General features: G+C 38.4%; 1 protein-coding gene and 1 non-coding gene across 2 annotated transcripts in view; one reads left to right on the forward strand and one right to left on the reverse strand.

Moving 5' to 3' along the window:
- Positions 1 to 11473, forward strand: part of LOC113888031 — a 54802-nt gene extending 43329 nt beyond the window's left edge. Inside the window, exon 4 of the mRNA XM_027535382.1 lies at positions 11037 to 11473. Within this exon, the coding sequence (XP_027391183.1) occupies positions 11037 to 11473 (437 nt within the window). The remainder of the gene's footprint in view (positions 1 to 11036) is intronic.
- TRNAC-GCA lies at positions 423 to 494 on the reverse strand. Its single transcript has one exon. It is a non-coding gene; the product is annotated as a tRNA-Cys (tRNA).
- Positions 11474 to 14708: the final 3235 nt, after the last annotated feature.

A 14708-nucleotide genomic window follows, 5' to 3' on the forward strand; every position in this document is an offset into this window, starting at 1 on the left:
AGTTCTACATTCCTCTCAGTGGCAACCGCAAGTGATTTTTGGGCTTGCCTATCATTTTGGTTTATGCTTTCTGTCTCTTTTTGGCACCCAGAGATTTTCTTACTTTCTAGGGAGTTTGTGTCTAAGATTTCTAGATGCTTTATTATAGGAAAGTTTATCAGACTATCCAGTCTTTCGTGTTATCTGAAGTAGAAAACCCAGGCTCCTTTAATCTTTACAACAACCTTACAAATTAAGCATTATTATTCTCATTTTATTATTGTGGAAATTGAGGCTCAGAACGGATATGTGACCATGTGAAGCCACTCAGTCATGTTTGACTCTTTGCGACTCTATGGACTGTAACCTACCAGGCTCCTCTGTGCATGGGATTTTGCAGGCAAGAGTACTGGAGTGGGTTGCCATTTCCTTCTGCAGGAGATCTTCCAACCCAGGGATTGAACCTGGGTCTCCTGCATTGCAGGCAGAAGCTTTACCATCTGAGCCAGCAGGGAGGCCCAGATCAGATATAGATTCTATCAAGAAGCAAAGTCTAGATTTGAACCCAGTACTGGCACCAAAGTTGATGGTTGTTTAAATACTAAGGTATATTGCCTCTGTTTTTCTGTGTACTTTCTCTTCTTTTAAAAAATGTTAATTTGTCTATCCTCAGAAAAAAATAAAACTTTAAAAGGTACTATAAACTGAAAAAAAAAAAAAGATCCCTTGCTTATAACATGTATTTATTTGTTAAACCTGATAAGTTGGGCAATCAAAGCCGTAGAGCTAGGCCTAGGTCATCCATTGTATCTGTCAAGTACCATATGGAGAGAACTGAGTGCTTTCCTCTGCATAAATGATAAATAATACCTGAGCCAGAGTATTATCATACCTTCCCTTCCCTTGATTTTGTTGTGCTTACCTTTTCCCTATGAGCCCATCGTTTTCTCCACCACGCTCTCCCTAGGCTGCTACTAGCTCTAAAGAGTAGTAATAAATAAGATTGCATCCCTGCTACATTTTTGGCAGGCAGGAAAATCTTCTTGGACACAGTAGATATAGACCTTATCTGTCTAGGTTGTTGATTAGAAAAGCATGCTGAAGGACATGTAAGCCTTAATGAAGTCTGAATAGATTACATCTACTTCTTCCCCAGGATCAGCATGACATGGCACTCCAAGCAGAAAACAGAATCAGTCTGGCACACGGGCTCACCATGAGACGATAATGCTTGCCACACACTGAGGTTTGCTTTCCTAAGTGCTGCAAAATTGATTGGTTTATAATTCGTTCTGGTATTTTCCCAAGTCTCTAAGTGTTTACAATTACCTGCCTTATACTTTTTTCCTCCATTTTAAAGTACACATGCACACACACACACACACACACACACACACGTGTGGCTGTACGTGTGCTCACACACAATTCTACCCCGTCTCAGGTGATAGAGATCCTCCTGAACTCTCGGAAATTCAGAGCACTGGGGGGTCTCTAATGAAATTCACCAGAACTTTAAGTTCTCTGAGATGAATATTATCAAACTTTGATAATTTTATTTTATGCTGGTCCTCACTCTAAGTTAACCTATTTACAAGGAAATTGGGAAAGTGTGGGCTCATTTAAGAGTCTGTCCAAATAAATCTAGTCCAGAAAGTACTCATTCATTCATGTGTGCGTGCAGGCACTCACTCATTCCACATGTATTTGCTGAATACCTATTGTGTGTCAGGCCCCAATTTAGTTACTGAGGTTGCAGTGGTAATCCTTTTAGACAAGTCTCTGCTCTCATGAAGTAAATGATCTAATGTGGCAATTAAATAAACAAATACTGCCAGGGACCAGCCCCGGCTGATCCAGGGTATTCGAAAGAGAGACGGCGTAGGCGAAGATCAGGAAACAATTGCTTAATTAAATGTTAATTAAGGATATAAAGAGTAATAGAATGAGGATAGCTCAGTAAAATTCAGTGAAGAAAAGAGGCTGAAATAAGGATAGCTCAGTGAGGAAATTCAGTGGAGAAAAGAGGCTGAATAATTCAGCCAGAAGGTAAGAGAAAGAACGACATGGTGAAACCAAGTTTCGGTGAACAAGGCCCCGCACTTTATTTTCCAAAGTAGTTTTTATACCTTAAGTTATGCATAGAGGATAATGGGGGAAGGGGTAGAGTCATGCAGTAAGCCAGGCTTTCTTCCTGCAAACTTATCATATGCAAAAGTTTAGGTGATTTGCATCATCTTCTGGCCCGGAGGCCTTTTTCTCTAAAGGTGATTATTCTAAAGTCAGGCGCCAGCCTCCAAAAAGCATTAGATAAAGTTGCATTCCTACAGAGCAAAGGTGTGGTGGGCTATAACAAGAAAAAGAATTAACTCAAGGGTCCCAGGTTACAAACATTAAAGCTACTATTTACACCAATTATATTAATCAATACACTGCGAGGGACACAGCAGGTAAGGGATATGGAAACTTAGCAGCAAACATTGGCCCAACAAGTGAAAATCCCTTCACCAATACAATTTCTAATCAATCTTTTAACTGCTCAAAGGAATCTGTATTTAGACAGTTTAGAACATCTCATGCCTCTCACAGTTTGGAGGCTCTGAGCAATCACATGTGGCCGGAAAAACCTATTCAGGCAGGCTAGAGGACTTCCAAGGGAGTTTGTAGGTTGAAACACTGTCACACCCAGGAATTATTAACTGGAGCTGTAAGCTAACTCTTTTTTCAGAGAGAGGTAGTAGGGGACAGCCCCCCATAAAGTCAGAGGTGTAGGTGAAAGCACAAAGCAGAAAGTAGGCAGACTCTGGTTTTGGGGGTAGATTGCTCGAGAATTTCCAGGGAGACTCCTGAGGCTTGATCCCGCCTTTGCGTATGCCAAGCCTCCTTCCTCATGACCTTTGCCAGGGGCGGAGCTCGCTCCCTGCAAAATACACAATTTCAGATGACTATAAATGTTACGAAGTATTTAAAGCAGATGATAAACACAGAGGGAATGAATTGAGGGTAGAATGCCACTTTAGAGTTTTTTAGAGATGTTGGCTAAGAAAGACTTCAGAATCTTCTCTGTCACATTTTTTTGTTGTTGTTGGTTGTGCTGGGTCTTCACTGCTGCGTGGGTTTTTCTCTAGTTGTGGTTAGTGGGGACTACTCTTTAGTTGAGGTATGCGGGCTTCTCATTGCAGTGGCTTCTCTTTTTGTGGATCACAAGCTCTAGGGCACACGGGCTGTCCTCAATAGTTGTAGTGGACAGGCTTAGTTGCCCTGTGGCATGTGGGATCTTCCCCGACCAGGGATTGAACTCTTGTCTCCTGCATTGGCTGGCAGATTCTTTACCATTAAGCCACCAGGGAAGCCCTTTCTGCTCTCTTCTGACCTCACTAGCTGCTTTTTCTCAGTCTTCTACAAAGATTTCCCTTCATCTTTCCAACCTCCAAATATTGGAATATCCCAGGGATTATCCTTGGGTTTCTTTTTGATCTACATTCACTTCCTGATCTCATTCAGTCCCTGGACTTTTAAAAAATATTCTATATTTTACCCTAAAATAAGCAAAGTATGTATAGAACATTAACATTTGTCTAAGAAATGGGTAGGGTAGAATACAAAAATGTAAGTGCTTTCAAGAACTGTGAAGGTCTGAGACTTACCCAGCTTGCAAGCTAACAAGTTAAATTACCACAGTTTTATGTCTGGCAGAAGACACAAGATTCATGGATCTTGTAATTCCATCTATTTCTTTCACAATTATTTAATTAATTTGACTATTAACTAATATCACTCTAATTTCCTTGGGGGAGGGGATTGAATGTTGAATAAGATTGGAAAGAAGACTTTTCAATGCATTTTTGTTGATATCAGACCTATTGATTAAATTGATAAAATTAAACTTAAAATAACTTTTAAAATATATTAATTTTGTAGTTTGAATTTGATAATCTAATATCTGAAATTCAGGAGTCTCAAATATGTCCAGAATCAGTCCTCTTGTCATTATCTTCTTGCTCCATGCCCATTCTTGTTTCTTTTCAACTAGTTTTTCAGCCTCCTATTTCCATCCTCGCATACCTATCATGAGACCATCTACACTACAGCCAGATGATCCTTTTAAAGTGTGTATGATTATGTCCCTGTAAGATCAAGGCATTTCTTTGCTCTGATCACAAGGGAGAAACAAAAGAGCAATAGCATTTTACTCACAAAAATAGCACTAATCAGTGTCAGCATTTGAGCGGGTTCTCCAAGCTTCAATTCCAAGACCTGAAAAGGATCATGTGATGCCTTCACATGCAGTGGGTTACATTATAGGAAAGGAACTCTCAGCTTTGGGAACCTGAATATTTTATAATGGGAGTAAACCAGCCAGTCCCATGCTCCCAAGGGAGACACTATTTCTAGCTTCCAAAGTCATTAGTGATACAAACATCTTTAAAAAGATAGTCTGGAACAAAAGCTATCAGTGAGTTCACAAGATGTACAGAAACATGAGAATCATGCAGAATTATCTCCCAACATGTTTTTGCTTGCACTTTTTGTAAACAGAAGGATAAACAAAAATCTTTTTTTTAATTGAAATATAGTTGATTTACAATATTGTCTTGGTTTCAGGTGTACAACCAAGTGATTCAGTTACCCTTTTTTTTTTTCAGATTATTTTTCATTATAGGTTATTACAATGTATTGATAGTTTCGTGTGTTGTATAGTAAATCTTTGTGGCTTATCTATTTTTTTATATAGTGGTTTGTATCTGTTAATCCCATACTCCTAATTTAGGCCTTCCCCTCCTTTCTCCTTTGGTAACCATAAAGAAAGAAAGAAAGTGAAGTCGCTCAGTCGTGTCTGAATCTTTGCGACCCCATGGACTGTAGCCTATCAGTCTCCTCCGTCCATGGGATTCTCCAGGCAAGAATACTGGAGTGGGTTGCCATTTCCTCCTCCAGGAGATCTTCCCAACCCAGAGATTGAACCCTGGTCTCCCGCATTGTAGGCAGAAGCTTTACCATTTAAGCCACCAGGGAAGTCCATAAGTTTGTTTTATTTAATGTCTGTCTGTTTCTGTTTCGTATATAGATTCATTGTATTTTTTTAGATTCCACATATAAGTGATATCATATAACATTTATTTGTCTTTCTCTGTCTGACTTACTTCACTTAGTAGAATATTCTCTAAGGCCATCCATGTTCCTGCAAATAGCAATATTTCATTCTTTATTATACTGAGTAATATTTCATTGCGTATGTGCATATACACATATATATTTATATTTATACATATATCTCATATCTTCTTTATCCAATCATCTGTTGATGAGCATTTGGGTTGTTTCCATGTCTTGGCCACTGTAAATAGTGTTCCTATGAACATCAGGGTGCTTGTATCTTTTTGAATTAGTGTTTTCAACTTTTTTGGATATATGCCCAAGAGTGGGATTGCTGGATTATAGGGTAGCTCTATTTTTAGGGTTTTTTTTTTTTTTTTTTTTTTTTGAGAAACCTCCATATTGTTCTCCATAGTGGCTATACCAATTTACATTCCCACCAACGGTGTAGCAGGGTTCCTTTCTCTCCACTCACACTCCAGCATTTATTGTTTCTAGACTTTTTGATGATAGCCATTCTGACTGGTGTGAGGTAATACCACATTGTAGTTTTGATTTGCATTTCTCTGATAATTAGACTGTTGAGCATCTTTTCATGTGCCTGTTGGCCATCTGCATGTATTCTTTGGAGAAATGTCTATTTAAGTCTTCTGCCCATTTTTTTGACTTAGCTGTTTGTTTTCTCAATATTGAGTTGTATGTGTTATTTGTATAGTTTGGATATTAACCCCTTGTTGATTGCATTGTTTGCAAATATTTTCTCCCAGTCTGTAGGTTGTCTTTTCATTTTTCTTTTGCTATACAAAAGCTTTAATTTTTATTAGATCCCATTTGTTTATTTTTGCTTTTTTTTTTTTTTTTGCCTTGGGAAACTGATCTCAGAAAATATTGCTGCTGCTGCTGCTGCTAAGTCGCTTCAGTCGTGTCCGACTCTGTGCGACCCCATAGACAGCAGCCCACCAGGCTCCCCAGTCCCTGGGATTCTCCAGGCAAGAACACTGGAGTGGGTTGCCATTTCCTTCTCCCATGCTATGCTATGCTAAGTCACTTCAGTCATGTCTGACTCTGTGCGACCCCAGTGACGGCAGCCCACCAGGCTCCCCCGTCCCTGGGATTCTCCAGGCAAAAACACTGGAGTGGGTTGCCATTTCCTTCTCCAATGCATGAAAGTGAAAAGTGAAAGTGAAGTCGCTCAGTTGTGTCTGACCCTCAGCGACCCCATGGACTGCAGCCTTCCACCTCTGTCCATGGGATTTTCCAGGCAAGAGTACTGGAGTGGGGTGCCATATTGCTACAACTGATGTTTGAGAATGAAAAACATTTTTTAAAGTTACTAAGAAAGAGACAGAGGGAACAGGGTGGGAGGGAAAAGAATGGAAGCTAGATTTCTCTGAATATATCTTGTTTTGTATATTTGATTTTGAAACCATTTAACTAGAAAATGAAATAAAATTTTTAAAAAGCAATCTCTAAAAACAAAAAACTGCATGAAACAAATGAACCAAATTGTCTATCAAATAGGTAGAAAAACCACAGAGAGAATAATTATTTCAAGTTACTATTTTTAAGTACAGTAATTTGTCTGTATCTCTCCAGGGATATTCTCCTAAAAGCAAAAGCAAATCCAAAAACACCTTAACTCTTTTCAGCAATTGTGTTAGTGGTAGTGTTGGTGTTAGTATTCTGAGGCTGTTTCATGTAATATGTTGATGAAATTGGGAACCAAAATTTTTAGTATGAGAGTATAGAAGATACAGATTGAATATCAAGAGGTTAAATAAAACCCTGTAGTTCTGAATTTGAATTAGAAGTGTTATGTATGAATTCATGATGTATTTTATCTTTATAGAAAAAAAACAACACATATCTATCCAAGCTCTGTCATTGAAAAGGTCTAGAAACAATGACCTTTATTGGACCCCATGGCAGCTGAACTCTTCCTCTGCCAATGCGTCCCTACTCTCCTTGCCTCCCATGGGTGTTGATCCCAAGGGCGCTCCCTAATGAACAGCTTGCATTCTAATAACCAGCCACAGAAAATGCTCAGTCCTTAATATTGAATAGACCTTCCTTTTTCCAAATGTTCCCAAACAGATCCAACCAAAGACTCCCAAATGTAGGTACATATCAGTTAGAAAGCCTCCCCTTTCTTCCAAAACTCCCCTTCTTCCAAAGGGGTCTTCCAGAATTCCTTCCATAATAGAATATTTACCAATCAGAGACAGTTTCAGTATTTCCTCTTTTTATGTCTTTAATACCCTTGAACCCAGGCTGAAATGAAAGCGGTGGTAGATGGGTTCCCTTGCCCCAGGTTTATGAATGAAGAGCTTGTGTTAATCTTTTCTTGAAGTTAGTTTTGTCTTTGACACATCTCAGAGTCAACTTCCCAGGGAAGCCAACAAGTGATAATTTATCTATTTATTTGCTTGTTGTCTGTCTTCCCCGACATTCCCTGGGAGAAGTAGGGCATTGTGGAGTCTGCTAGTTCTCCAACCAGCTAAAACAGTGCCTCACACTGGAAGCTGCTCAATACCAATTATGCTGGATCCAAAAGTGAAATGACATTTAAACTGAGACCTGAAAGACAAAGAGATAACCAGACAAAGATCTCGTGAAAAAGCATTTGGGGTGTTGGGAACAGCAAGTAAAATTCCAGAGCTCTTTCCTTCCTGTTTTGGTCCCAGATCTTTACAACTACTATTAAGTATTTGGGAGAGTTAAAATATTTTTGTTTGTTTTTGGTGTTACTTTTGTTTCCTATTTCTTCCTCACTCCTGTTTCAGGATCACTTGATATTTATAAATATAGCTCCAGGAATATACAGACCAATGTATAACTAATCAATCTTAGATTTCTGTTCATGAGCCCATACCAAACTCAAGGTAATTTCACTCCATTATTTATACAAAACATTTGTTTGTGGGAGGATATGGTAGTTGTTATGACTTCGGGGAGTTTAGTATCTACCAGGAATCTCTTATGATTACCCCCAAGGAATAGGCCAGCATTGGAGTCCATGAGTCCATGGCCCCAAGGGCATTGGGGAGACTCCGGATCAGAATGGTCTGGGAAGAATTTTCTGCTTAAGTGTGTGACAAGCTCCTCCACTCACCCCTCCAGTCGTGCTCATTCTCTGTAGAGCCTGACCACATGTTTTGCTTTCTGCTTTAAAAAGAAAATACTTTTTAAATGTCTTTTATTAAAGTAAAATTTGCACATGGTTAAAATATCAAATACTCTAGAAGGGTTTCTCTTACCCTTCCCGCTTATGAAGATAACTCTTTATCTTCTCAGACTTATCTCTGTATCTCTAAGTAATCTGCTTCTACCCCTCTTTACTGGAAAATTGGGTTAAAGATACTGAGCATGGCCCTGCCCATCAGAACAAGACCCAGTTTCCCCTTCAGTCAGTCTCTCCCATCAGGAAGTTTCCATAAGCCTCTTATCCTTCTCCATCAGAGGACAGACAGACTGAAAACCACAATCACATAAAATTAACCAATCTTATCACATGGACCACAGCCTTGTCTAACTCAAAGAAACTATGAGCAGCCACCCAAAACAGATGAGTCATGGTGGAGAGTTCTGACAACGTGGTCCACTGGAGAAGGGAATGACAAACCACTTCAGTATTCTTGCCTTGAGAACCCCATGAACAGTATGAAAAGGCAAAAAGATAGGACACTGAAAGATGAACTCCCCAGGTTGGTAGGTGCCCAAAATGCTACTGGAGATCAGTGGAGAAATAACTCCAGAAAGAATGGGGAGATGGAACTAAAGCAAAAACAACACCTAGTTGTGGATATGATGGGTGATGGAAGTAAAGTCCCATGCTGTAAAGAGCAATATTGCATAGGAACCTGGAATGTTAGGTCCATGAATCCAGGCAAATTGGAAGTAGTCAAACAAGAGATAGCAAGCATGAACATAGACATTTTAGGAATCAGCAAACTAAAATGGGCTGGAATGGGTGAATTTAATTCAGATGACCATTATATCTACTACTGTAGGCAAGAATCCCTTAGAAGAAATGGAGTAGCCATCATAGTCAACAGAAGAGTCTGAAATGCAGTACTTGGGTGCAATCTCAAAAACAACAGAGTGATCTCTGTTCATTTCCAAGGCAAACCATTCAATATCACAGTAATCCAAGTCTATGCCCTGATCAGTAATGCTGAAGAAGCTAAAGTTGAATGGTTCTATGAAGACCTACAAGACCTTCTAGAACTAACACCAAAAAAGATGTCCTTTTCATTACAGGGGACTGGAATGCAAAAGTAGAAAGTCAAAAGATACCTGGGATAACAGGCAAATTTGGCCTTGGAGTACAGAATGAAGCAGGGCAAAGGCTATAACAGTTCTGCAAAGAGAACGCATTGGTCATAGCAAACACCCTCTTCCAACAACACAAGAGAAAATTCTACAAATGTACATCACCAGATGATCAATACAAAAATCAGACTGATTATATTCCTTGCAGCCAAAGATGAAGAAGCTCTATACAGTCAGCAAAAACAAGACCGGGAGCTGACTGTGGCTCAGATCATGAACTCCTTATTGCCAAATTCAGACTTAAATTGAAGAAAGTAGGGAAAACCACTAGACCATTCAAGGATGACCTAAATCAAATCCCTTACAATTATACAGTGGAAGTGAGAAATAGATTTAAGGGACTAGATCTGATAGACAGAGTGCCTGATGAACTATGGACAGAAGTTCATAATATTGTATAGGAGGCAGTGATCAAAATTATCCCCAAGAAAAAGAAATGCAAAAAGGCAAAATGGTTGTCTGAGGAGGCCTTACAAATAGCTATGAAAAGAAGAGAAGTGAAAGGCAAAGGAGAAAAAGAAAGATATACCCATCTGAATGCAGAGTTCCAAAGAATAGCAAAGAGAGATAAGAAAGCCTTTCTCAGTGATCAGTGCAAAGAAATAGAGGAAAACAATAGAATGGGAAAGACTAGAGATCTCTTCAAGAAAATTAGAGATACCAAGGGAACATTTCATGCAAAGATGGGCATAATAAAAGGCAGAAATGGTATGGACCTAATAGAAGCAGAAGATATTAAGAAGAGGTGGCAAGAATACACAGAAGAACTATACAAAAAAGATCTTCATGACCCAGACTTAGAGCCAGACATCCTGGAATTCGAAGTCAGGTGGGCCTGAGGAAGCATCACTACAAACAAAGTTAGTGGAGGTGATGGAATTCCAGTTGAGCTATTTCAAATCCTGAAAGATGATGCTGTGAAAGTGCTGCAAATTTGGAAAACTCAGCAGTGGCCAAAGGACTAGAAAAGGTCAGTTTTCATTCCAATCCCAAAGAAAGGAAATGCCAAAGAATGCTCAAACTACCGCACAACTGCACTCATCTCACATGCTAGTAAAGTAATGCTCAAAATTCTCCAAGCCAGGCTTCATCAGTATGTGAATTGTGAACTTCCAGATGTTCAAGCTGGATTTAGAAAAGGCAGAGGAACCAGAGATCAAATTGCAAGCATCCATTGGATCACCGAAAAAGCAAGAGAGTTCCAGAAAAACATCTATTTCTGCTTTTTGACTATGTCAAAGGCTTTGCGTGGATCACAACAAACTCTGGAAAATTCTTCAAGAGATGGGAATACCAGAACACCTGACCTGCCTCCTGAGAAATCTGTATGCAGGTTAAGAAGCAACAGTTAGAACTGGACATGTAACAACAGACTGGTTCCAAATTGGGAAAGGAGTACATCAAGGCTGTATATTGTCACCCTCCTTATTTAACTTATATCCAGAGTACATCATGTGAAATGCTAAGCTGGATGAAGCACAGCTGGAATCAAGATTGCTGGGAGAAATATCAGTAACCTCAGATATGCATATAACACCACCCTTATGGCAGAAAGTGAAAAAGAACTAGAGAGTCTCTTGATGAAAGTGAAAGAGGAGAGTGAAAAAGTTGGCTTAAAACTCAACATTCAGGCCAGTTGGTCCAAGTGTCCAGGCCTGAGGCGTCCTACCGAACCCTACCCCTGCCAGCGCCTCAGAAGGCAGACCATTCATCAAGAATTTTGTATCCAAGGCGCGGAAGTTTGTTACCGAAGATGATGAATGCTGACATGGATGTAGTTGATGCTGAAAATCAGGTGGAACTGGAGGAAAAAACACGACTTATTAATCAAGTATTGGAACTCCAACACACACTTGAAGATCTGTCTGCAAGAGTAGATGCAGTTAAGGAAGAAAATCTGAAGCTAAAATCAGAAAACCAAGTTCTCAAACAATATATAGAAAACCTCATGTCAGCTTCTAGTGTTTTTCAAACAACTGACACAAAAAGCAAAAGAAATAAGGGATTGATATCTCTTAGGTCTTATGGAATTGCTGCTGATCTTTTTTTTTCTTTAAAACTTGGATAGATTCCAAAACTTACAGTACTTTTGTTTGTGGCTTCACTATTTATGAAGATAATGTCATATCTAGGCAAAATTAAGAGCATAACAGAAGACTTCCATGAGTTTGTGTATTATGTTAGTCTATGAAAATGTGCAGATGTAGAGACTTTATAATTAGAAATGCATATGTTTATGAAACTTGAAAATGAATGTTTATCAAATTTGTTTTGATTTATAGGGTTAGCATTGTCTTATATTATAGGCATAGAGATACAAGCAAATAACTACCGTGTTGTGAAAAAGTAACCAAAATCATGTACTGAACGCACAGCTTTATGTACCCTGTCTACCATCGTGTGCCTCTTTTCCATTTGCTTTCTTCCTGTTTTTCCTTCCCCTAAGGAAAAAATTGGTTTCACGTTTGTAAAAAGTAATTTCAGTAGCTAATCATCTAGGAGAGTAGCCTGAACTCTAACTGTTGAAACTTGACCAAAATAAGATACTTTCTCAGTTAGGGCTTATTTATTATGTTTAGTAGTAAGGATAGTAGGTTTCTCTTACATTAATTGAAAATGGAGGCTATAAAAATGAAGATTTTCTTTGAATTATGGTATGCAGAAGATTTATTATTAAAAACTTCCTTTGCACAAAATAACCCACTTGGTATCTGAAAAGATGAGTTCTGGTTGTGTGTGTGTTTGAAATAGAAAATTTTGAGTAAAAATAGAAATAGGGTGGGAAAAGTACTTCGTAAGTACCTGTAACCAACTCCAAATGTTTCTACTCCAGCTTTATGTTCTCTCTGGCACAGATTGGATTTTGGAAGGAATATTTTAAAATATGGATTAAGTTTGGCTAACCTTATGTAAACCACACTTGGAAGAGAATAGAGTTTGGTCTCAGGGTTATTTGTAGTACCAGCAGATCAACTTTGCAAAGTCCACTGAGAGTGGATTAGTATGAGAGTCATGAATAAGATGGGAGAGTTTTACATGTAAACTAACTGATGCTTTCTCAGTATTTTATCACTTCTCCCAGAAGTTTCTACAAACCCAACTTCTGGTTTGCAGAATTTTAGTCATTTAACCATTTTTTAAAATTTAGTTTAGTAGGTTCCATTTGGTAAGGAAATCAGTAGTTGTTAATTAAAATGTTAAGTAGGAAAAGAAATCCACTAATATAGTTTATAGTTATTAAATTTAGGCTAATCATGGAATAATCTTATGTTTGTATTGGTGTAAGATTTGATGACTTTAGCTGTATGAATATATAATAGTCATACTGCAAACATTTTGCATCTCTTTGTGACTTAATTTTCAAACATTTAAAATTGTGTTGCAGTTACGCTTTGCTGTTTAATAAAAAGGTGTTTCAAAAAAAAAAAAAAAACTCAACATTCAGGAAACTAAGATTATGGCATCTGGTCCATCACTTTATGGCAAATAGATGGGGAAACAATGGAAACAGTGACAGACTTTATTTTGGGGGGCTCCAAAATCCCTGCAGGTGGTGGTTGCAGCCATGAAATTAAAAGACACTTGCTCCTTGGAAGAAAAGCTATGACAAACCTAGACAGCGTATTAAAAAGCAGAAAAATTACTTTGCCAGCAAAGGTCTGTCTAGTCAAAGCTATGGTTTTTCCAGTATGGATGTGAGATTTTTTCCAGTATGGACTGTAAAGAAACCTGAGCACTGGAGAAGTGATGCTTTTTAACTGTGGTGTTGGAGAAGACTCTTGAGAGTCCCTTGGACTGCAAGGAGATCCAACCAGTCCATCCTAAAGGAAATCAGTCCTGAATATTCATTGGAAGGACTGATGCTGAAGCTGAAACTCCAATACTTTGGCCACCTGATGTGAAGAACTGACTCACTGGAAAGACCCTGAGCTGGGAATGATTGAAGGGGGGAGGAGAAGGGGATGACAGAGGATGAGATGGTTGGATGGCATCACCAACTCAGTGATGCCATGAGTTCAAATAAACTCCGGGAGTCGGTGTTGGACAGGGAGACCTGGTGTGCTGCAGTCCATGGGGTCACAAAGAGTTGGACACGACTGAGCGACTGAACTGAACTGCTCTTTATTTATCATTTTTAAATAATGTCTGTTCGTTTACTGGCAGGACAGTTGAGAATTCAGCTCGGTTACACACACAAACCCCCCAACAACTCTTTCCCTTCAAATATGATTAGAATGCATTTTAAGTTCTTTCATAGATTTTCTTTGTATTTCTTTCCATATTGTAAGCTTTTATGAAAAGACTGGTAATCCTTTATTATCATATGTAAGAATGAGGAAAGGAAAACAGATTAAGGTCTATGTATACTTGGATAGGTCTATTGACTGGCTGAATTTCATCCACTTTAGGGTCAATAGGTTATTGTCTTAGGGATTCCAAAATGCTAGCAGTCATATCTTTGCACTTGGGAGTTAAAGCTTCTCCTGCTCTCATCTGATCATTTTTTGTTGACAGAGTGACTTGTCATTTTTTAATGTTTTGTTGTCTTTCTTATCACTATTGATTACTATTATTTAAACTTTATTTGGACATACTAGCTAATGTAGTAAGGCAAAAGGAAAAAAGTAAATGAACAAAATTGGAAATGAGAAGGTAAAATTATTATTTACATTTGCTACAATTATATACCTAGAAAATCAAAATGATCAACTGAAAAATCACTATAAAAATAATTCAATAAAATTTATAGATACAAAATTGATAAATAGAAATATATTCAAAGTTAACATATAGCCTTCATATACACAAACAGGGCTTCCCTGGCGGCTCAGATGGTAAAGAATCTGCAATGAGGGAGACCTGGGTTTGATCTCTGGGTCAGGAAGATCCCCTAGAGAAGGGAATGGCAACCCACTCCAGTATTCTTTCCTGGAAAATTCCATGGACAGAGGAGCCTGGTGGGCTACAATCCATTGGGTCACAAAGAATCGGACATGAATGAGTGACTAACACTTCCACTTCCGCATACACAAACTGAAGAGCTATTGGAAGAATACACCCTATTTACAAAAGCCACTAAAAGAAAATGGATAAAATACATGGGAATATATTAAGATACTTGCATGATCTATATGAAGAAAACTTTTAAAAATAAAAATACTATACAAACAGCTCATACAGCTCAATAAAAAAAAAATAAGCAGAAGGCCTAAATAGACATTTTCCAAAGAATATATATAGATAGCCAATAGGCACATGGAAGGATGCTCAACACCCTAATTATTAGAGAAGTACAGATCAAA

This window comes from Bos indicus x Bos taurus, chromosome X (assembly GCF_003369695.1).
Source record: "Bos indicus x Bos taurus breed Angus x Brahman F1 hybrid chromosome X, Bos_hybrid_MaternalHap_v2.0, whole genome shotgun sequence".
Lineage (NCBI taxonomy): Eukaryota > Metazoa > Chordata > Mammalia > Artiodactyla > Bovidae > Bos > Bos indicus x Bos taurus.